This window comes from Typopeltis vanoorti, chromosome 12 (genome assembly GCF_054136105.1).
Source record: "Typopeltis vanoorti isolate ZY-2024b chromosome 12, IOZ_Tvanoo_1.0, whole genome shotgun sequence".
Taxonomy (NCBI): domain Eukaryota; kingdom Metazoa; phylum Arthropoda; class Arachnida; order Uropygi; family Thelyphonidae; genus Typopeltis; species Typopeltis vanoorti.
Genome location: NC_143560.1, coordinates 82,583,733 through 82,607,030, shown reverse-complemented (window position 1 = coordinate 82,607,030; position 23,298 = coordinate 82,583,733). Strand labels below are relative to the sequence as shown.

General features: G+C 35.6%; 1 protein-coding gene across 3 annotated transcripts in view; it reads right to left on the bottom strand.

The window, feature by feature from the left end:
* The window catches only part of LOC150100942 (enoyl-CoA delta isomerase 2-like), a 172,516-nt gene that overhangs the window by 86,319 nt on the left and 62,899 nt on the right, over positions 1 to 23,298 (bottom strand). For all 3 annotated transcript variants that reach the window (XM_090401279.1, XM_090401280.1, XM_090401281.1), the window contains one exon: positions 19,275 to 19,347. In XM_090401279.1, the coding sequence (XP_090257405.1) occupies positions 19,275 to 19,347 (73 nt within the window). The remainder of the gene's footprint in view (positions 1 to 19,274; positions 19,348 to 23,298) is intronic.

The window sequence follows — 23,298 nt, the reverse complement described above, 5'->3', positions numbered from 1 at the left end:
CAGTATATTCACAATATGAGTGATTGTCTGGACTGGGGGGGGAGGGGGGGGAATAGTCACAATAAGGGTGGTCTAACAGTTTTGTGACCAGCTTTTTTATGAGATGGGTTGTTGGCCCTATGCTCAACCCCCCCAACCTGGAGGACCAGGGTGACTCTTTGTCTGATCTCTGACCTGTGACCTATCTGGCTTGGGAAGCCCTGCTAGTAGCAATGCTACTGCCAGTATAGTTCACAAGATCATTGGAATGCACAAGCCCCCCCCCCCCACACACACACCATGACAAGGTGGAGACACCATCAGGGGAAAACATAATTATTAAGAAAATTATAAGAAATATATTTCTCTCTCACACTCATCCATTTGAAATTTAAATTTAGGAATTAAAAAAAAAATTCCAACAACAAACAAAACTGAACAAATAATAAATTTAGTTTAATCCTTTATCCAAGTGTAAGCAAACAAAGTTTGTGCCTGAAGTATCTTCAGGACTGAGGCAACTCATGATAAAGGTGGACCAAGCTCTCATCACTCCTTGCCTCGGTATCTCTTATCTTCCATAATGCAAAGCACATCTCCCTACAGACATGTATAATGCTATGCATTAAGGGAAGGGCCACTACCCAGACCGGTTTCGACCTTTATTGAATGTTCAAGTACAGGTCAAACTCCAAAAACTCAGTGTTGTTCCCCTCAGTAACAGGCTCACCCTGCCACTGAGAAGAACTCTCAGAACTGGTTGGCTCTACACCATGGCAGGCTCACCCCACCACCGAGCAGAGCTGCTCATTTGCTCATTATCTCATTCGAGGGGTAACAGCAACAGCCATGCCTCAGTTAACTTCATGGGCTACAGCATTGCCATTCATTACCCCCCCCACACACACACCCAGGACCTGGGTGACAGCAACAGCTGAGCCTCAGTTAAAACTTCATGGGTTACAGCATTGCCATTCATCACCCAAGCTTCCAACAGGTTTCGACCTTTATTGAGGTCTCATCAGTGGGAGCCAGACTCAGTAGTGGTGATACTAAGGCAGAAGCAATGGAGAAGTCATATTTACCTATACGAGTTGCCAAAAGGTGTACCACCTTATTATTAAATTACTCTGGATTTAGAGAAAGATGTTAGAAGTTTTTTCCCCACTTGGTTAGACTATAATAAATTTAGTTTAATCCTTTATTCAAGTGTAAGCAAACAAAGTTATCAAGAAGTATCTTCAGGACCGAGGCAACTCGTGGTAAAGGTGGAACAAGCTCTCATCCCTCCTAGTCTTAGTATCTCCCATAATGCAAAGCACATCTCCTTGCGGAGATGTATAATGCTTGTTTATTTAACTCTAAGCTGGGTCTCTGCTGATTCCACCATACACTGATCTAACCAAAGGTTCATGATTATATTCTAGAAAGAATTAAGAAATTAGCATAAAAATATATCAAAGAGCAAAAATAAAACATGAATAACATATATTACAAAGACTAATATGTATGAATGATGTTGCTGATTTGTGTTAACTACAAATGTTTTTTTTTAAAAAGTTTTTAACCTTTTAAAATGTTTTTTTGAAATTCATTACCTTCATGATGTATTTTATTTATTTTATTTCAGCTATTTGATACATTTTTATGTTCATTTATTCTGAAAATGGGACAGAAAATATTACTTCCAACCTCGGTTTCAGCACAATTATCAAGTTCTGTACAAAATACTGCACATCACTTTAACTTTTGAAAATATCCAGGTATGTCTCAGCAGTACTGTCTCAAATACACACACACACACAATTACTAAATAAACTTATCAGCCTATAGCGTGGCATATGGGGATGCTCTATTATCATAAAATTTTACTCTTTTTACTTTATCTAATATTAGGAGCTACATCACATGTCATTTCAGAAAATCCTAAACAAACTTTCATGCATTTTAATAAAATAACCTTCTATTCATTATTTAAAAGGATTCAGAACTTTTAGAACAATCATTTCCTTTAAAAACCTGATAAACATTATAATAATTAGACACAAGTTCATAAACTTATCATGAATATCAGTACTGAGAGAACAATGAAATGACAGTATTTAAATTAAGGGGATATTAAATCCCACATTATTGAAGTAACGAAATGACAGATTACCAAGCTACAACTCAAGTTCTGAAATAACTAGCTAGTTTAAAATCTATGTAAATCTCTCTCAATAGATTGGAAATTAACAGTACATTAGTAGCATGGGCAGTTAACTGCTAGATAATTTTGGTTTCCAGAGTAGGAATATTGATCTAGAATCAAAATATGGAACTTTTCTATATTTTGCTTCCAGGAAACATTTTCCATGTTTAGCTTCCTGGAAACATTAGCTCTCCAATAAGTATGATGGTGGCTTCACACTGAGTAACAAAATTTATCTATGACATGGAGACTAGACATTTACAAACATACGTGCTTACAATGGGATTTGAACCGACAACTTTTGAGTTGCAGAATAGACAACTTCTTGTTGATTAACTGGTAATTAGTTTACGGAATTAACAACGCAAATGAAGTATATTAATTAAAGGTAACTTTAATGAATCACTTCTATATTTCGGCAATGTCAAATTGCCATCTTCAGGAACATAAAGATCCAAAAAATCCAAAAAATACTAAAACCAGTAAACCACAACCCCCCTCCACAATAAAGATTACACCAAGTCAATCACCATCCCCTACATCCAGGGCGCCTCTGAGAAAATAACCAATATCCTCAAAAAATATGACCTTACTTCCTGTTACAGACCATATAAAAAGTTGGCATCCCTTATCCGCTCTACCAAAGACCAACCACTTCCTCTAGACCTACCTGGTGTATACCAGGTCCCTTGCAGCTGCAAATTGTCCTACTTTGGCCAAACAGGCAGAACATATAATATCAGGATTTCAGAACACCAAGACTACATCCGGTTTCACCAGTACAGCCGCTCTGGGCTGGCAGACCATGCCTTAGATACCCACCATAAAATTCGTTAGGAAAAAAACAAAAATAATTCATCGCAGCAAGTTTAAATACGAAAGATTATTCAAAGAATCTTCAGCAGCTCTAAAAAACGTTCCTAACCTCAACAAATTTGGGTGCATGAAACTACCCCAAATTTGGGAGACTTACATTATGAGAACTTCAGCCCAACAGCCAAGACTACCAAATTAGCCCGCAAGAGGGCACCATTAGGACTTTAGGAACAATATTAGTTTCTTGCTTTCTTCCTCATTTGCTTTGTGTTAGTGCCTGCGTGCACATACCATATCTTTATGTTCCTGAAGATGGCAATGTGATGTTGCCGAAATATAGAAGTGATTCATTAAAGTTACCTTTAATTAATATACTTCATTTGCGTTGTTAATTCCGTAAACTAATTACCAGTTATGTCTAACCAACGTATAAGCCTTGCTACTAGATTCTTGTTGATTAACTAGGCTATCAGATACATGTCAGCACAGAAATTAGCACAGTGCATGTTAAACAAATGGAGAAAGTAAGGTGGATATATGAGGATGGTCTGAAAAGTTCTCGGCCTAACAATGAAAAAACAAATTTATAATTTCAAAATTATTTTTATTTTTCAACATGATCTCCCTTAAAACTAATACATTTTTCCAGTGATGCTCCATGGCCATTATCCCGTCCCTGTTGTGGTTCTCAGTAAGATCTGCAAAATACCCTCTATAGCTGCAATCACCTCTCGATTCAAAGAAAAACACTGACAAGCAAGGAAGAGTTTTAGTTTTGGGAAGAGATAGAAGTTAGAGGGAGCCAAATCTGGGGAAAAGGGAAGATGTTCCAACAATTCTTAATGCAGATCCCTTAATTTTCCCAAAACACCTTTGGGGCAGGTGCATTGTCCTGATGAAAGATGATTTTTTTCTTCTGCAAACCAGGTCTTTTCTCACAAATTTTTTCATCCAGTCTGGTTAAAAGATTGGAATAATATTCTCTGGTTGTTGTTTTACCCTTTTCAATAAACAAAATGCCTTTAGCATCCCAAAACACTGATGCCATGACCTTTCCTGCTGATGAAACTGACTGTCTTTTTGTCCGCTGAACAACCGGCTTCTGTCCACTGTTCTGACTGCTGTTTGGATTCTGGTGTGTAATGGTGAATCCAAGTCTCATCCATAGTAATAAATAGACACACAAAATCAGTTTTATTCTTGTTAAAACTGTCCAAGCATTGTTCAGAGATTTTTATGCGAGTGCATTTTTGATCTGCTGTGAGCAAACGTGGCACCCATCTTGTGCAAAGCTTTTTCATTTGCAATTCTTCATGCAAAATATATCCTACACATTCTTTTGAAATATCTAGTCTCAGCAATTTCACGCACTTTGACTCGCTGGTCATCCAATACCAATGGATAACAGGATGAAGGAGGAGAAGAGTGCACATAAACTTTTATGAACTTCGAATGAATTTCTTTTGGCGTTAACTCTTCTTTTACAAAGAATTTTATAACTGCACAAGTCTCAATTTTATCCATTTCAAGGGATACACACAACACTTTTGCTTCAGACAGCTGTATAAAACAAACTACTGGATAGAATGACTTGCAATTTCACATGGATGCTTATACAGATGTATCAGCTTAGAAAAAAAAAAATCATGCTGATAGTGTTGCCATTTATGATTGAGGCTGAGAACTTTTCAGACCACACTCGTATGTATGTGCTAATTGGCTGAGACAAAATCAAACAATCACTGCTAGGAAGAATCAATACATGAGGTTAACAAGTGAAGAATAGCATGTACAAGTGGCACAAACTTTTCAACAAAACAAAGTGATTTTCATAATTATTATTATTCTTATCATAAGCATTAAATAAAGTGATGAAGTTGTAAATAATAAATTACATGATAACCACAGTAATTAACTTTAATGATATAAAGGTACAAATATTTCATACTGAGATTAACAGTACATCATCAGTGTAGACAACAAGTAATTCAAAGGAATGGAATACAAAGTACATAACAGTCAGTGGATTACCAATTAAAAACTGTTGCCACATGCTAGAAATTAATATTAATAAAATATTATTAAATAATTCTTAAAAACTATTTCTTTGTTACATAAAATAAGAATCTCCCTAATGGAATTTAATGGTTATAACCCTAATCAAATCGAGCAGATAATTGACTCCTATGTTCCAACACCTCAGGATTCTTCAACAGACTGCAAGGTTCCAATCTTTTATATTTCTGGCATCTCAGAACTGATTTGCAGAATCTTGAAGTATCATCTCATTCCCACATATTTTCCTATCAACAAAATTTCTCACCTGTTGCCACCTACAAAAGACAAACTGGCACTTCTATCATTAGCTGGTGTTTATCAGATACTGCGTGAATGTAATTTAACATACTTTAGACAAAGAATGAATGAACATCAATATTATATTGAATACATGAAACCTCATGGTCTGGCACAACAGAGTATTGACACTAAACACAATATCCAGTGGGATAAAGCTCATCTTTCCATAGATGCAAGTTTAAATACGAACGCCTTTTTAATGAAAGTTGCGGAACCCTTTTACATCGGCCAAATCTGAATCGAAATGATTGTCTCTCTCTCCCCCCCAAAAGTTCGGGAGATTCTTATCTTATGTAACCATCAAAGAAATAATTTTTAAGAATTATTTAATAATATTTTATTAATATTAATTTATAGCACGCAGCAACAGTTTTTAATTGGTAATCCACTGACTCCTATGTACTTTGTATTCCATTCCTTTGAATTGCTTGTTGTCTACACATGATATACTGTTAATTTCAGTACGAAATATTTGAACCTTTATTTCATTAAAGTTCATTTCTGTGGTTATAGCGTAATTTATTATTTATAGTTATGGAAGTTGAACACCATCTTATGCTATATGACAAATCATTTGTGCATAAATAACCTTTAACTAAAAACAAACTCAAAGCAAACCATTATTATTTATACTTTCGTTTTCTCTCATAGAGATTGGAAATTTGTGCAGCAGAAAATGTTTTAATGTGAATCACACCCACAAAAGGTTGTGCACCTATAATGCATTAATACAGTAATCTGGTATGGATGCTTGGATGTTGGTTGTGGAATAAAACAGATGTCTAAAGCTAATAACTACCTACATCTTTTAGCTAATTAAATTACTCTATCAATATTTTGCCTTGGTCATCAAGGCATCTTTCAAAGACACAAAGAAATATATTGAGTGCATGAATGAAACCACATGAGTAAGCAGGCAAACACAGACTGATTATGAGAGTAAGCTCTTAAAAGTCATAACTAGTGGCCTCTATGGGTAAGGTGATTTGCATTTGCTGATGGTCTCCCAGATTTTTGGCAGTGTGGTGCAGCTCAATGTAGTTGTGGCAAATTCCAGAAACAGTCTGACTTGAATCTCTTTCTGTATAGGCGTGAAGTCTTCTTCCACTGGATCCAATGATCCATATCCATGACATAATGGTTTGTCGCCTTGGAACAACTGTAGATGGATGTATTTTCTGCATTCATCCAGACAGATGTTGACAGTTTTCTGTTTGTTCAAAGTATTGAAGTTTCCAGGAGCAAGAATACTGTGGACCCCAGGATGGTCCAGATGAAAGGATCTTTAAAGTGAGCAAATAAAGGTAACTAGTTTTTGGTAATGTTATACTTTTTCCACTATATGCAAAATTTCTTTTTCTTACTTTCTTCCCCCCCCCCCCCAATCTCTCCACCATCTGGACCAACCTAGGATCTACAGTATCTCTTGCTCCTGCAAGCTTCAGTACTTTGGATAAATGATAAAAACTCCAACATCTTGAATATGTTGATTTTATTGGCCAAAAAACAAATTTTACAAAAAAAAAATAACTAATACTGGGTTTAATAGGTCATTAAATATAACATCAGCATGATATATTTAATCAAACTTACTAGTTTTGTCACATATGTAGCAAAACTAGTAGGTCTGATTAAATATCTATTAGTGTTATTTTTTGTAACCCCAACATCTATTTAAAAGAACACACAAAATACATCCATTGGCACTACTGTTGTTCTGAGGTGACAGACCATGCTATGGATATGGATCACCACATCCAATGGAAAAAGCCTTCACTCCTATACCTGGAATCTGTTTCTGACTATTCCTTGAATCTGCTATAGCACCACAGCATTCTCCAAATTGCTGCATCACACTGCCAAAAATCTGTGAGACCACTCCCAGATTTTTGGCGGTGTGATGCAGCAATGATGGTTCATTATGAGCGATCAGGAAGTGCAATCACCACACCCACACAGGGCATCAATATCTCTGTGCCTGTGAAGATGCCTTGTTGACAAAGGTGAATTATGGGCCAAGTAACATAATTAGTTAAATAAATGCAGTTAAGCATTAGCTTAGTCATCTGTTTTATTCTATGAAACATCAACATGATATTTTTTGCATGTTATTTTTCTTTGCATGTTATATCACTTCCATGCAGGAAGTGATATAACACGCAAAGCAAGTCTGTTCAGTAAGTAAACTCAGATTATCAAGACTCCTAAATAGAGTAGCATTCTGCAAATGCTGTCATGACTAAGGCACCATTCCCACTTGTGTAAAAATTAAGCTCAAGTTTATATCTACTACAACACTAGTTACTTTTATGAGAGCAAATCGATGCAACACATGTCATGTTGGTCGACAATAGCACTATTCAAGCACTGCAGGATGAGCTTCTCAGTATGTTGAATGCCAAGCTTTGGACAATTCTCTGAAATGTCTCCAATGCTTCAGCAAAAAAAAATTTATAAAAATAAAGACCTACTACATTCAAATGTTTAATAATTTACTCAAGAAGATAAATAAGCCTCAGTTACTTACAAAACACGGGTTATAAGTTGTTTCAGCTTCAGAAAGAAGCTATCAAAGCCCACAGTCTCAGCCATAACTCCAAAAGAAATAACAAGCTTGCAAATTATGGCAAAAATGGAACATAGCATCTACAGTGTCTTGCCCCATATCACTAATAATATCCAGCTAGATGTAGCCAACATTTTTAAAGTCAGCAAAGCCACCAAAAAGAAACTTATACTGCACTTAACTATGAAGAACCAGAATATTATCATCAACCAAAGCAGATAACAGTAATAATGCTAATGAGACTATTGCTCTGAATATGATTGACAAATGTCATTCGTACTCAAAGATTAATCAATATGCTTCTTAAATGACACTGATCCTACACAAACACAAAAAAAGGGCTTTTTCTAATAACTCTTGAGAAGTTATTAGAAAAAGTGGTCTCCTGTCCTCCTATTCAAAAACTTAAATCATGTAATCCTAAGCCTCCCCCAGATTTATGGGTTACCAAGAATATACCCTTAAGAACAGTACTGGTTTCCCTACTTATAAAGTGACCAAACACTTGGCCAAAGAGCTCTCTTTCTCTCTCCCATTCCTGGCCACATTTCTTTCTGTGTAAAATACTCTGCACTTCAAATCTTGCTTGTTGAATATGATCCTCAGAGACAATGACATCATGGTCAGCTTTGATATAGTTTCCCTATTGACAAACATAGCCCTAAAAGAAAAAAAAAACCCTCCAAACTCAAACTATCTCTGGATATTTTACCTTCTTCTTTGAGTGCCATCTCCTATCAGAGGTCAGCAACCACCTTGGCAAATTTTGAGTGATCTTCAGCCACTCTGGACAGAGCTCATGCCAGCCCATTGTCTGATGGCTGCCAGCCAAGATTTTCTTCATCTTCCTTGTCTTGTTCTTCCATTTATCTTACCATTTATAATCAATTGAAGTATCTTATATTTTTCATTACAAAGTAATGAAAAATATAAGATACTTCAATTGATTATAAATGATATGCAGTTTTCTTTCTTTTTATGGTGTCTAAAAGTTCGTGATTTTCCCCATTTGTTCCAGTACTTCCTGATTGGAGGTTTTTGCTGTCCATGGAATGTTTTTATTGATGTTGTCTTCAAGGTCCAAGTTTCTGCACCGTACAGCAGTACAGACCATACATAGCATTTAACCATGCGTACTCTAAGCTCTAAATTTAAATTGGGTTACACAGTGTTGATTTCATCTGGAGAAAATTTTTTTCTTGTCATTTCAATTCTAACTTTTATTTCCATTTCTTGATTGCATTCTTCATTTAACCAGCATCCAAGATATTTAAACTCTGTCACTCTTTCTGTTTGTTTCCCATTGAATTAAAAATTGGTCTGTTGATTATGAGCATGAATTTAGTTTTGGTGATGTTTATTTTTAATCTCATTTTTTAACTCTCTTCATTCACTAGTTCCAGAAGATTTTGAAGATCCTGAATATTGTCAGCCATGAGAGCTATGTCATCAGCATATCGGACATTACCAATGATTTCACCATTTACATTAATCAATTCCTCTCTTCCTTTTAAAATTTTTTGAAAAATGGCTTCTCGGTATATGTGAAAAAGAAGAGGTGACAGCACACATCCTTGCCTTAGTCCTCATTTGACGTTAATGGAGTCTGTAATGATGTCATCAACTTGAACAGATGCCTTTTGGTTCCAATATAAGTTTTCAATGATCCTGATGTCTTTACCATCTAAATCCAATTATTTTTAATAGTGCAATCATTTTAGTATGTTGGACTTTGTCAAATCCTTTCTCAAAGTTGATGAAGTGAATGAATACCTCCATGTTTTGGTCACTACGTTTTAATAAGATTTGAGAATAGAAAAGGGCCTCTCTCATTCCCAAGCCATTTCTAAAGCCAAATTGGGTATCACTGATGGTGTCTTCACATTTTCTGCATATTAATTTTTGAATTATTTTGAGAACATGACTCATTAGGCTGATCATTCTATAGTCATTAAAAGTTTTTGCATTTGCTTTTTTTAGGTAGAATGATGAAGATCGAGTGTAACCAGTACGGAGGGATTATGCCTATATCGTAGATCTTATTAAATAGCTTTACTAATATAGTAATGTTGTCACCTTCTAATAATTTTACTATTTCTGCTGGTATTCTATCGGGGCCTAAAGCTTTACCATTTTTAGATGAGTTCAGCACACATTCTACCTCTGATCTTAGAATGCATGGACCTTCCATCTGTTTATAAGTATTTTCTGGGTTCTGTCTGTTATCAGTAAAGAGTTCTACATATTTCACCCATTCCTGTATTTTGTCATCCTTTTCGGATATTATTTCTCCTTTTTTGTTTCAAAGGATACATAACTGTTTTTTTTTCTTAAATATACCTGAGATCTCTTTCAGCTTTTTGTGTAGATTAAAACTGTCATGTTTTTCCTGTAGAATTTCTATTTCTTTACATTTTTCATTCATCAGATTTCTTTTGCTTCTTTGATCTTGCCTTTAATAATTTTCTGTACCTCTTTATTTTATTGGACTATGATTTTTATATGATCTGTGTTGATTCACAAGAGAAAGAATTTCATCAGTTATCCAATCTTTCTTTTTTTTACTGCTCTATCAGAACAAAAAGGTATTGGTACATTTCTCTAAGAAGACAGATTTTAATTTGTCCCATGATTCATCAACCCTCATGATGTCATCATTCTTGATAAGTGCTATCTCTCTTGATTCAAATCTTGACTCAATTTGTTCCTTATCTCTGGGTTTTTTAACTTTCCTAGATCAAACCTTTTTTGTTGATGTTTCTTAAGTATAGCTTTCAGTGTAAGTTTCAACTCTGTCACCAGCAGATTATGATCAGAAGCAATATCCACACTAGGATAGGTTTTTGTACTCATTATGGAACTTCAAAATCGTTGATTAATTAGCAAGTAATCAATCTGGTTCCTGACTATATTTGCATTATTATCCTGTGGTGATTGCCCAGTATACAGGAGGATGGTAGCTTAAACCATGTGTTTGTGATTATTAGTTCCTCTTCTTGGCAGAATTGAATAAGACAATCTCCTCTCTCGTTTTGTTGTTCCCCAGTCCATGTTTGCCAACTATATCTCCACTTCTACTTTTCCCAACTCTAGTACTGAAATCACCCATGACGATGTTAATATCATGCTTCTTTGTGTTTTTCATTAGTTCTTTTAATTAATCATAAAATTCTTCAATCTCTGTATCATTCTTGTCAGCAGTAGGGGCATAGACCTGTATAAGATAAATATCTAGTGACCTTTCAGTTTTAATAACATCATCCTATCTGAGTAAGGGATGAAGCTCAACAGTGACTTATTGGCATCTTTGTTTATTAATATTATTTCAACTCCATTTTGGTGGTTGTTTTCACTACTTCCAGAGTGGGACATTGTCATGTCATTAACTTGAGTTTTGCCTGATCTTCGCCACCTAACTTCACTCATTTTTAAATTCCCAATATCAAGTCTTTTCATTTCCTGGATAGCATTTCTTAGCTTACCTGCTTCATACAGGGTTCTGACATTCCAGGTTCCTAGTTTTAGTGGACACATCATACGTTTTTAGCACACCTCAGCCACCACCCAGGGATCCATTTCACCATTCAAAAGGAAAACAATAACTGTCTGCCTTCCTTGATATTAGTTATCTAGCTATCAAACAGATCCGCATCCTTTTCTGAGTACAGAAAACCTACCCACACTAGTAGGTATATCCACCAATCACATCACCACCTCCTCCTAGCAGTATGGTGTTAACAAAACATTATCAAATTTAGTCCGAGCTAGAATCATCTGCTTGGACTAAACTCTCCACAGAAATCAATTACATTTTTAACCAATAGCTTATCCCTGAACAAAATCAACAGAGCTCTCTGCTCATCCACCCAACCAAATCCCCAGCCCAAAAATAAAAAAATACAGAAATCCCTTGCCATTTCCTACATCCAGGAACACCTCAGAAAAAAATTACATGCATTCTGAAAAAGTGGAACACAGATACATCCTTCAGATCTTGCCACAAACTAGAATTACACTTTATCCACTCCACCATCTGGACTGTCCTTGGGTCCACAGTATCCCTTACTTCTGACAAAAAGGAAGAACTGCCAATATCCATCTGGAAGAACATAGAAAATATGCCCATCTACATTACATTCATTCTGGGGTGGCAGACCATGCCATGGATATGATCAGCAGATCCAATGGAAGAAAACCTTCCACTAGATTATGTGGTTAGGATTTTCTTCTATTTCTGTTTCTATACAGAAGCAGATTTGATAGGGAGAGAATTTCTGGAATCTGCCACAACACTGCTTCATTCTCCAAACTTAAACAAATTCAGCTGCATCAGACTGCCAAAAAATCTGGTAACAATAATTTTGAGGCCATCAGCAAGTAGAAACTACCACACCCATACAGGACTCCAGATAGGAATGTAGGAACTCGCCACTGTCTGCCAATGTGCTTGCATGAGCATGCTCAATATATCTCTTTGTGCCCATTAAGATTCCTGATTGGCGAAGGCAAAAATATTTATTTCATGATGTTTCATGAAATAAAACAGATGCCTTTAGTTAATTATTAGCTTTAGGCATTTATTTTATTCCATGAAACATCAACATGTGTTAATACAGTGACTGAAATAAGGATTAAATAATTCAGAAATCCTGCTTATTAAAGTCTGAAGTGGCTTGTAAGAGTTCATTGTTTAGTCTCTAAATCAAAATTTTTGGATTATTGTAGTTTCACAATTTGCAATGAAATTCATCTACCACTTGAAGACATTCATGAGAGAATTTATACCTGCAGCTTATTTCTGTAGACCTGGAATAAATGAAAATCTTAGTCATTTAACTTATTTATTCATGGTTGACTAAGTGAACAGCACTTCTGTTCTCCTTAAAACATGCTGCGGGTTTGAATTTCACCATGTAAAGGAAGTCTACTTGACCATGTAATCAGTGGTAGGACATTGCAATATCTGAAGCTTAAACAGACTTTGATACAGTTTCCTGAAGAACTTAAATTTCATTTCCTGAATGAAAGGTCTTCATAAAAAAGGTGTTTAGCAGTAATCCACTTTTCATCTCAGTGGATATATGAAGAATAGCATTTGCTATGTTTCCTCAACATGCACAATGTCTAAATTCAGAATAAGAAAAAAAGACGCACAGTTCTTTTGAGCATGTTTGAGACAGCCAAAAGGTTAATGCATTTTGAACCTTATCCATTAGAAAAGTTTATAAGTCAGTATTTTCACAGAATGCACAATTAGGTGACATGGCCTCTTTTTATCTCTTGATATGATGGAATGCTGGATAATGCCATATATGTCAGATGATTTTCCTCAACAGAATTTGTCTCCAATTGGATGGTGCATTCCCTCGTTCGATTTGGATGTTCAGCACTATCTCAATGAAAATGTGCCAAGTAGGGGTGGTTAGAATAAGCCAGACCAACATTTTTGCTAATCCCAGATTCACTGACATAAATTGATGAATAACTACTTGTCAGAGTTATGTGAAATTTTACATTAATCCATTAACAGAAATATTTGAGCTATGTAAATTAATCTACACTGTTGATGAAGCTATAGCATCTGACTATGAAAGGGTATACCACCTTGATGGCCGAGATGTGAATCATTCCCACAGTAAGAAACTTGTACTTTTCATTATTTGATCTTTACGAAAATAAAGACACAAAAAGGCTTCCGTTTGTCGATGCGAAATTATATAAACCAAGTGGATATTAAATCCAGCATTATTTCAAAGCTGAATGTAGAAACTGTGAAAGTTTCATAAAAAAGTTGACCAGAAACAGGAATACACTCACCGGCATTCACAAAACCTTATCAAAATGTAGTCAGTGAAACCTTATCAAAAGGAACCAAAAAAAAAAGGCGAATATATGGATGTTTAGGCAAGTGCTCATGTCTTCTAGGGAAATTCGTGAATGCTGGTGAGTGTATTCCCATTAGCTCTCTGGTCATCTTTTTTTTAACAAAACTTTCATAGTTTCTACATTCAGCTCTGAGATAATGCTGGATATCAACTTGATTTATATAATTTGATATTTAGTTTTTTATCTTTTCTAGAACTTGTGCAACAAATCATGAAATTGTGTCCAACATTTTCAAAATTCTTGCATTTTAATCTCAAATTATATGAAGAGCCAAAGGCTTCAATTCAGCGACATGAACTTATTTAAGTTAAGGGATATTACATTCCATTTTGTTTCTTAGCTGAATAAGAAACTCAAAAGTTTCATGCCGAATATAGAAACTACATAAAGTTTGGCGATTCCAAACGTAAGCAAATACCTGAATAGTGCAACACGTGACCCATTTGGTAGCACAAATTGAGGCAATTATAAGTAAGGGTGGAGCAAGCTCCGATCACTATTATTGGTATTTACCCATAATGTGAACTTAGCTCCTAGGAGCTGTATTACTGTTCTACATTATGAGAGAAGTTACCACCCATTATCCTGGGATGTAATATCTCTTAACTTAAATAAGGCATTTCATAGAAGGGATGTAAGTTCTATTTGCTACAAACTTGGTATTAACTAGGTCTACCTACTCATTGATGAGACCTCAATAAAGGTTGAAAAAGGTCTGGGTAGTGACCTTCTCTCATAATGTAGAACAGTAATACAGCTCCTAGGAGCTAAGTTCACATTATGGGTAAATACCAAGAACAGTGATCGGCACTTGCTCCACCCTTACTATGAGATGCCTCAGTTTGCGCTATCAAATGGGTCACGTGTTGCACTATTCAGGTATTTGCTTATGCTTGGAATCGCCGAACTTTATACAGTTTCTATATTCTGCATGAAACTCTTTGAGTTTCTTATTCGGCTAAGAAACAATATGGGATGTAATATCCCTTAACTTAAATATAATCTCAAATTAAAAAATAAAAATATTAATGTTAAATTAAATTTTTTTTATATCTTAAGTTTATGTATTCAATCTTTCTTTTAAGGTTACACGGTAGTCAGCATTCATAGTGAAGAATTTATGGAGACACAATACACATGTTAGAATAATTACTTTACTCAACATTAAGCAAGTAACAATCAACGTTTAGACCTCTGTATTGAGGTCATCATCACGAAACATATATATATGTGTACAATATACAAGCTAAATGACACTGCACTATACAAAAGTAAAATGAATCTAAGTGTCTGTTAATTATTTATCCTAGCCTGACCTCTAGTGAGAAAAAAAATAAAGTAACTACATTAAACAATAGTCCTTTCATATTGATATTTTCTTCTGTCTAGGGTTGTTCTGGTTGCTATGTGGGTTGAAGATGGGGCCTCCACATTCTTGGAATAATTAATATTATTTTTGTTCAGATTTCGATGATGTTTTAGCATTTCACAAGCTTCTTTGAATTTTCTTTCAAACTAGGTTTTGGTGTAGGGAACTTAGTGCTTTTCCATTCAATTCTGTGGCATGTTTGAAGTGCATAGTTATACAGGGCTAATCTTCTTGAATCGCAGGCAGTCTCAAGTAGAGTGATGTAGGCAAATATCAGATTCGGAAACTGGACAATAAGACTTATTTGTGCCTATGGTCCCACAGAAGGTTCTACTAAGGTAGAAGTGGAGGAATTTTATGAGGCTTTAAAAAAAGAGACTGACACAACGAAAAGGAAAAGTTGGTACTTGTTGGGGATCTAAATAGCAGAGTAAGAAATGATTGTTAGACATACAAAAATATTTTGGGAAAATTTGGAGAAAAGAGCAAAGCTAATAATAATAGAAAATACTTGTTGGATTTCTGCTCAGGACATGGACTAGTTATTACTAACGCCATGTTCCAACATAAAAATGTGCACAAATTCACATGGAGAGAAGAGGCAAGGAATAAGAAAAGTCTCATTGACTATGTTATTGTTGATAATAATGTTTTCTCCCTGGTGCAGGACACCAGAGGATTTGAAATTGGAAGTGATCACTATTTAGTCTTGAGCAGGATAAAATTGAATTTCATATTGAAAAGAATAACATGTAAGAAAGTTTTAAAGCAAATAAAAGTTGAGCAGCTCTCAGATGTGAACTGTAGACTAAAATACACAAAGATTATTGAAGAAAAAATGAAAGAGTTTGAGAATCAGGAACCAAAGCTTGGAGATTCAGTGGCAAGTCTTGAAGAAAACCCTGATTGATTCAGCTACAGAGGCATGTGGTGAGGTTGTCTGCAAGAATAGAAAAATCAGAACTCATTGGTAGACACAGGAAGTCAAAGAGGCAGTGAAGGAAAAGAAAAAAGCATATCAAAAGTTCCTGGCAATAAGTCCGCTTGTGCTCTTAGAGAAAACAGAGATAAATGTAAGAAAGCTAAACACTGTGTAAAACTGGCTAAACAAAAGTCATGGGAGGACTTTGGCAAGAACATAGAAAATAAATATCAAGGTGGCGGCAAAATATTCTGAAGGTTGTTGAAGAAGCTTAGAAATGGAGTAAAGAGTGCTGTAAAAAGACTTAGAGATGATAAAGGTGATATGAAAATGGGAGAAAAACATATCCTTGAAGTATGGAGTAATTACTTCGAAAAATTGCTAAATGAAACAAGCAGTGATACCACAGTGGTAAAAAACACTCAACAGGCATACAGTCAGGAATACATATCTATACTTGAAGTAGAAAAGCAATCAAAGGCTTGAAATGTGGAAAGGCAGCAGGAGTATATGATATTCGACCAGAAATGCTGAAGCATGGTGGTATAAAAGTCTTACAGTGGCTGCACTGTATAGTTCAGAAGTCCTGGACAGAGGGACGAATTCCCGATGATTGGAGTAGAGCTCTCATAGTACCCATATATCAAAAGGGAAATAAAACAATCTGAGAATTACATGGGTATTTGCCTACTGAGTGTGCCTGGCAAGATTTATGCAAATATACTTGAGAAACGGTTGAGAAGAATTGTGAAAGAAAAGCTTGGTGAAGAACAAATGCTGGATTCAGGCCAAATAGAGGCTGTCAGGATCAGATCTTCACTTTACAACAAATAGTTGAAAAATCATGGGAATATAACAAAGATTTGTATTTAAGTTTTGTCGATCTAGAAAAGGCATATAACAAGGTGCCAAGGGAGAAGCTATTCAATATGCTACGGTTATATGGTGTTAATGGAGCATTATATCAAGCAATACTTAGTCTTTATTTGAGTTGTAAGTCAGCAGTTAGAATTGAAGGAAGTAGAGGAAAATGGTTTAATGTTAAATCTGGTGTCAGACAAGAATGTACATTATCCCCTCTGTTATTCATTATCTATATGGATCACATTATGAAGGAAAGTGGTATTAAACCTGATATCAAAATTGGAGATGTTGATGTCTGCTCTTTGCTTTATGTGGATGATGTTATACTTCTAAATAAATCCACTACAAGTCTGCAAGATTCCCTGACTAAATTGAATAACTATTGTAATAGATATGGTATGAAGGTCAGCAATAAAAAAAACAAAGACAATGAAAATACGTAGAATCATTGAAAATGTCAACTGTGTTGTGAATGGAGAACCTGTGGAACAAGTAAAACATTTCAACTACTTATGCATGATTTTTAGTGAAGATGGTAAATTAAATAGGGAAATAGACAACAGAATCAACAAAGCTGGTATGGTAGGAAGTCAACTAAATGAATTCGTATGGAATAAGAGAGAAATTAGTCCGAACACTAAATTAGCTGGATCTGAGAGCTGGGTCAAAAGTAACACACTTGACAACCAAAGACTACAGACTACAGATATGAGAGTCCTGAGAAAGATTAGAGGCATCAATGGCAATATCATATTAAAAACGAGGATATTAGGAAAGAACTTGACATTGTCAGCATCCAGGAATGCGTTAGCATCGCTAATCTCAAGTGGTATGGTCACTTAAACAGAATGGGCGAGGAAATGTTAGCCAAACAAGTGTTCTCTGCCAGGTTGGCAGGAAAACGACCCAAAGGAAGACCAAGATGTAGGTGGATTGATACAGTACAAAGTGCCTTAGATGATAGAAATATAAGATCTGAAAATGTTGGAGTTTTGACAAGTAACAGGCTGATTTGGAGAAAAATTGTAGATAGGAAGTTAGTAATGATTTCTGCCATGTACCCCTTAAGGGTACATGGCAGGAATTTGACGATGATGATGATGAGGTATTTAACATGGCATTTGTGTTCATCCTTTCTGATTGGGATGGTGCATTCTGTTTCCCCTATGTAAGGTAGGCTACAGGTACATTGAATTTTGCAAATCCCTGGGTGGAAGTCAACTAAATGAATTCGTATGGAATAAGAGAGAAATTAGTCCGAACACTAAATTAGCTGGATCTGAGAGCTGGGTCAAAAATAACACACTTGACAACCAAAGACTACAGACTACAGATATGAGAGTCCTGAGAAAGATTAGAGGCATCAATGGCAATATCATATTAAAAACGAGGATATTAGGAAAGAACTTGACATTGTCAGCATCCAGGAATGCGTTAGCATCGCTAATCTCAAGTGGTATGGTCACTTAAACAGAATGGGCGAGGAAATGTTAGCCAAACAAGTGTTCTCTGCCAGGTTGGCAGGAAAACGACCCAAAGGAAGACCAAGATGTAGGTGGATTGATACAGTACAAAGTGCCTTAGATGATAGAAATATAAGATCTGAAAATGTTGGAGTTTTGACAAGTAACAGGCTGATTTGGAGAAAAATTGTAGATAGGAAGTTAGTAATGATTTCTGCCATGTACCCCTTAAGGGTACATGGCAGGAATTTGACGATGATGATGATGAGGTATTTAACATGGCATTTGTGTTCATCCTTTCTGATTGGGATGGTGCATTCTGTTTCCCCTATGTAAGGTAGGCTACAGGTACATTGAATTTTGCAAATCCCTGGGTGGAAGGTATGAAAGCGGATCTTTGGAGGAGTTAATTAAATTTCTTAATTTTACCAGGGATTTGAAGTAGTGTTCTATCTATTTTTTCTGAAATGACCATAATGTAAGGTATGGCTATGGCATTCTTGTAATGTTTTTTGCTTTTAATGGCATTTTTATGAAGGATCTTGTGAACTGTTTTTTTTTTTTTTAATTGTATATATTTTTTACAAATGTTTGGTTAATGATTTCAAATTCTTGGTTCAGAGCTGGTTCAGAGCAAATTGTTAGTGCTCTATGTTTGAGGATGCTGATGACTCCTAGTTTTTGTGTTGGGGTATTCTGTGGTATGAATCTTTATGTATGTATCGGCCTGTATGTGTACGTTTGTAGTAGATATCGTAGGAGAGGCAGCCTGAAGGAAGATGTGTGATGATATACTTTATCTGTTCATAACTTTTTTTTTTAAATTTAAATCAAAAATGAAATCTAAAATTCAAAATCACCTGTAAGAAGCACAAGTGTTATGTCATCAGCCTCCTCTGCAGACTTAAGAACTTTTGAAATACTGTGATACATCTAATAAAGGAAAAAAAAGTAAATAATCATAAACACATTGAAATCAGCAGCATTCGCCATCTTTAGAAATAATGGGGTTAAAATGCCAATATTTGCTTTCTATCTAGGATACTTACTCTTTCTTAAATATCAATTTAAAAAATTATGGTATCTGAATGCATTCTTATCAACTTTTTATATTGATATTGTTTATGAGATAACTGCATTATCTCATAAACATTATCAAATATTAATGGTTGCTAGATCTATACACATTGGAATTTTTCTTTTTTATATCACTCCACATAACAGACTGAAGAACCTACATTAGCAGCATATATAGGCAAGGGTTAAGGAAGAAGACTATTGATGGTTTTTTTTTTTATTATTATAAGTTGTTCTTTAACAGTCTGAGAAAGATTCTTCCATAAAAAGAATGGAATGAAAGAGCAAGAGGGAGAATCGGGTTTGGTGGATTTGTATTTGGACAGTGAAACAAAACTGGGCAGCCACTGCTTATGTTCCGGCTTAGTAAAAAAACAGAGGAACAACAGAAACTAATTCAGTGGGGAAGTGCCTAGAGAAAAAGCAAAGCAGTAACAAACCATAGTGAAGTGTGTCAGAGAGATCAATGATTATATAGCATCCTTTTTTGGACAGTATCAAGATTTTTGGTGCACCATTCCCAACATGAGAACCAAGCACCGAGTTATTTAAAGGTGAGTCCAGGAAAAGAATGAGATCTGGTCATGTCTCTCAGCTGTGTATTACATAATGACAAGGGGAAATAAACTATCTTTTTTTCTTTTCTTTTTTTGCAAGGAAAAAAAAACTGTTTTCATAGCATGAAGGTAACTTTAAAACTAGATTGCAGCATCCCAATAAAGAACAGGGTGGAAATCAGCATTTAGAGCACTGATTAGGGAGGATGTGTGGGATGTTTGTGCATTGTGAGGATTGTCAAATGAGGAGAAATGGAGTGTGCTATCATCAACAAGACTATGAATAAAGATCATGGTCAGCGAAAGAAGTTTCTTTACTTATAGGGAAAAAAAGAATAAGCAATTGAATGGACATTCTTTCACTGACGGTAATGTCCAAACAGATGAAACCATTACCACATAATCAGTAATGTTCAACCCAAAATAAAACTAGATACCAATTACAGAAGGTGGAAGGCAGACCAAAGAATGGTAATTTGCTGAGCAGGTCTCAATGCTGAACTTGATCAAATGCTCTGTAAATGTCAAGGGCATAAGTTTTCTTCAAGCCTTTCCATGGCATGTGTCCAGAGATAGATGATGCAGGATAGACATACTTTTGATCTAGAATGGTGAAATCCATACTGATGGACTGGGCCATCAAGGGAGCAAAGAAGTTGACTGTGCATCAGTAATGTGATGACAGACTTATCTCCTTTATTTGGAATGGGTCCAATGCATGTTTACTTTTACAAAAGCATGGGGATGACACTGGATCCTATTAGTTCAGGTGAACAACTTAGGTACAGCATGAATGTTACTGAATATCAAAAGAAACCTTAAACCAGAGATGGTAAAAACAGAGAATTCTAGATCTGCAATTCTCTGTATGGAATCAGATCTCACAAAGGAACAAGTGCTGCCCTCGTGGCAGACAAAATCAAACTACATACAGAATGCAGATTGGAGCTAGTGGCTGACAGGGTTGTTGTAGTTTGGCCAAAATAGCTTAGGGTGTCTGTAAACAATGATTTATATCATTTATGTCTATTTATAATGCAAATGTTAGTAACATTAATATAATTATTTTTAAATATATTTTGTGGTAGGATTTTTTGTCTTATAAATTTTTGATTTTTTTTTAAAACTACAGTGAAACTATTATTACTTTTCTTTTCCACAGTTCATTCAAGTGATTAGCTGAACAGTCTGATTCTCCTTGCATTAATAGAGACCTCTGCTACATACCACTACTTAGATCAGGGCTGTCCAACCTTACGTAATCCGAGGGCCACATTAAAAGAAAAAGATTTATCCGATGGCTGCATCACAATGCATTCTAGGAATTTGGTGACCAGCAGCAACAAAACCTCGATAGCTGATCAAACGAACAACACTAATTGCACACTAATCACAAGCTCCCGTTCCCCGTGAGCGTCTGGAGCATGCATTGGAATAAAATACTGTAACACTTCTTTGACACATCTAATATTTGAAAAACACATGGATATATAGTGTTGTAAAAACACCAAATAAAATTACCAACATTGAAATTATCCATTAGTGATAAATTAAAATATCTAATATGCATTCAATTCAAATTTGCTATTTTATTTTTTCGCTAGTGAAAATCAAAATCAAAAGGCCAGCCGCACAAAATCACACTGCAGGCCGCATCTGGTCTGTGGGCAGTGTTTTGGACAGCCCTGACTTAGATTCCTCTCCAACGCATTTTCTGACAGAGGATTATGCACCAGCTGACAGGGAAGCCTCTTGATGAATTAACATAGTTCAGACCCTTGTACTCTTTGGTGGCCAGCCTCAATAACCACTCCACTACTGTATCCTTAAATAATATGGCAGCAGCCACTTCAAATCAATAATAAGAGGTGGTGGTAGCATTTCACCAGGTAAAGTTCATCTAACAGTCTAGGTGGCATTTTCTACAACTATCCTTTTTTTGCAGATTCCTTGTATATGGATTAGCTTTTTTTTTTAAACATATTCATTCCCCCAGATTGGGTATTACACATTAGGAAAAATCTTGCCTCTTATATGTCAAGTGAGTGCATTTTTACAAAGTTTTCAATATATATAGCATGCTGGTTCAATTTATCATCATCCTTCATCAATTTCCTGATTTTTACCATTACTTGTCAGCACTCCAATATTGTCATACTAATAGTATGGGCATTTCTAATTGAATTAATCCACCTAGATCTTGGTCTTCCTCTGGGTCTTCTTCTTCCTGCCATCCTAGCAAAGACCTGTTTTGCTAACCTTTCATTTCCCATTCTGTTTAAGTAACCATACCACCACAGATTAGCTCTGCTCACACATTCTGGAACTAACCATGTAATGTTTCTTCCCAATATCTTTGCAGATTAATATGCTTCTACCATTGATGCCATCTGTTCACCCCTATAATTTTTCTCAGATCTCTTATTCCATACAGATTTATTCAGCTCGCCCCACATACTAGATTTGCCTTATTCTGTTTTCTATTTCCAAATTTAATTTGCAATTTTCATTAAAAACTGCCTAAATAGTTGAAATATTTTATTTAACCTATAAGTTCTCCATTGAGAATGTAGCCGAAGTTTTCTGTTCCTTACTATTTTCATACTTTTGATCTTTTTATCTAACTAACAAAATGCAATTTTATTAGTTAGAGGTCACTTCTGGAGACTTGCAGTGGATTTGTTTAGGAGTAATACATTATTATCTGCATAAAGTAAAGAGCTAAGTTTGATATCTTTGATCTTATCCATCCATCTATTCATTGGACATCATCAGTTGCCATATGGTCACTCAGTTGCTTGGTGATTTGCCACACCAGGTAGTCCTGTCGAATGCTTTTCTAGAGGCTTCAACTCTCTGAAGTTAGCACAGACACACCATCCATCCATCCATCCATCCATCTCATTGATGGTTTATCCTTTCCTCTTTTTACAGGAACTTTACTTTCTGTTACTGTTTTGAGAAGTCCTGCTTCCACTCTTTCAACATGTCCAAAGTATTTCAACTTTCTTCTGTCAATATCCTTAAGGAGCCTTAAAGTTCTACAAATCCTTTCTAGCAGGCATCTGTTTGTCCACCTTTCAGTACATGATAACATGAACAGCCTTCTGTAATATCCTTTTCTTATCAGAGTTCTTTAGGTTCCAAGTCTCACATCCATAAGTAACTGTTGGAAAAACAGCTACATCCGGCATCCTCAACTTTGTTCCTATTGAGAGAGATCCATCATTCCAGATTTTAGACAAGTCAC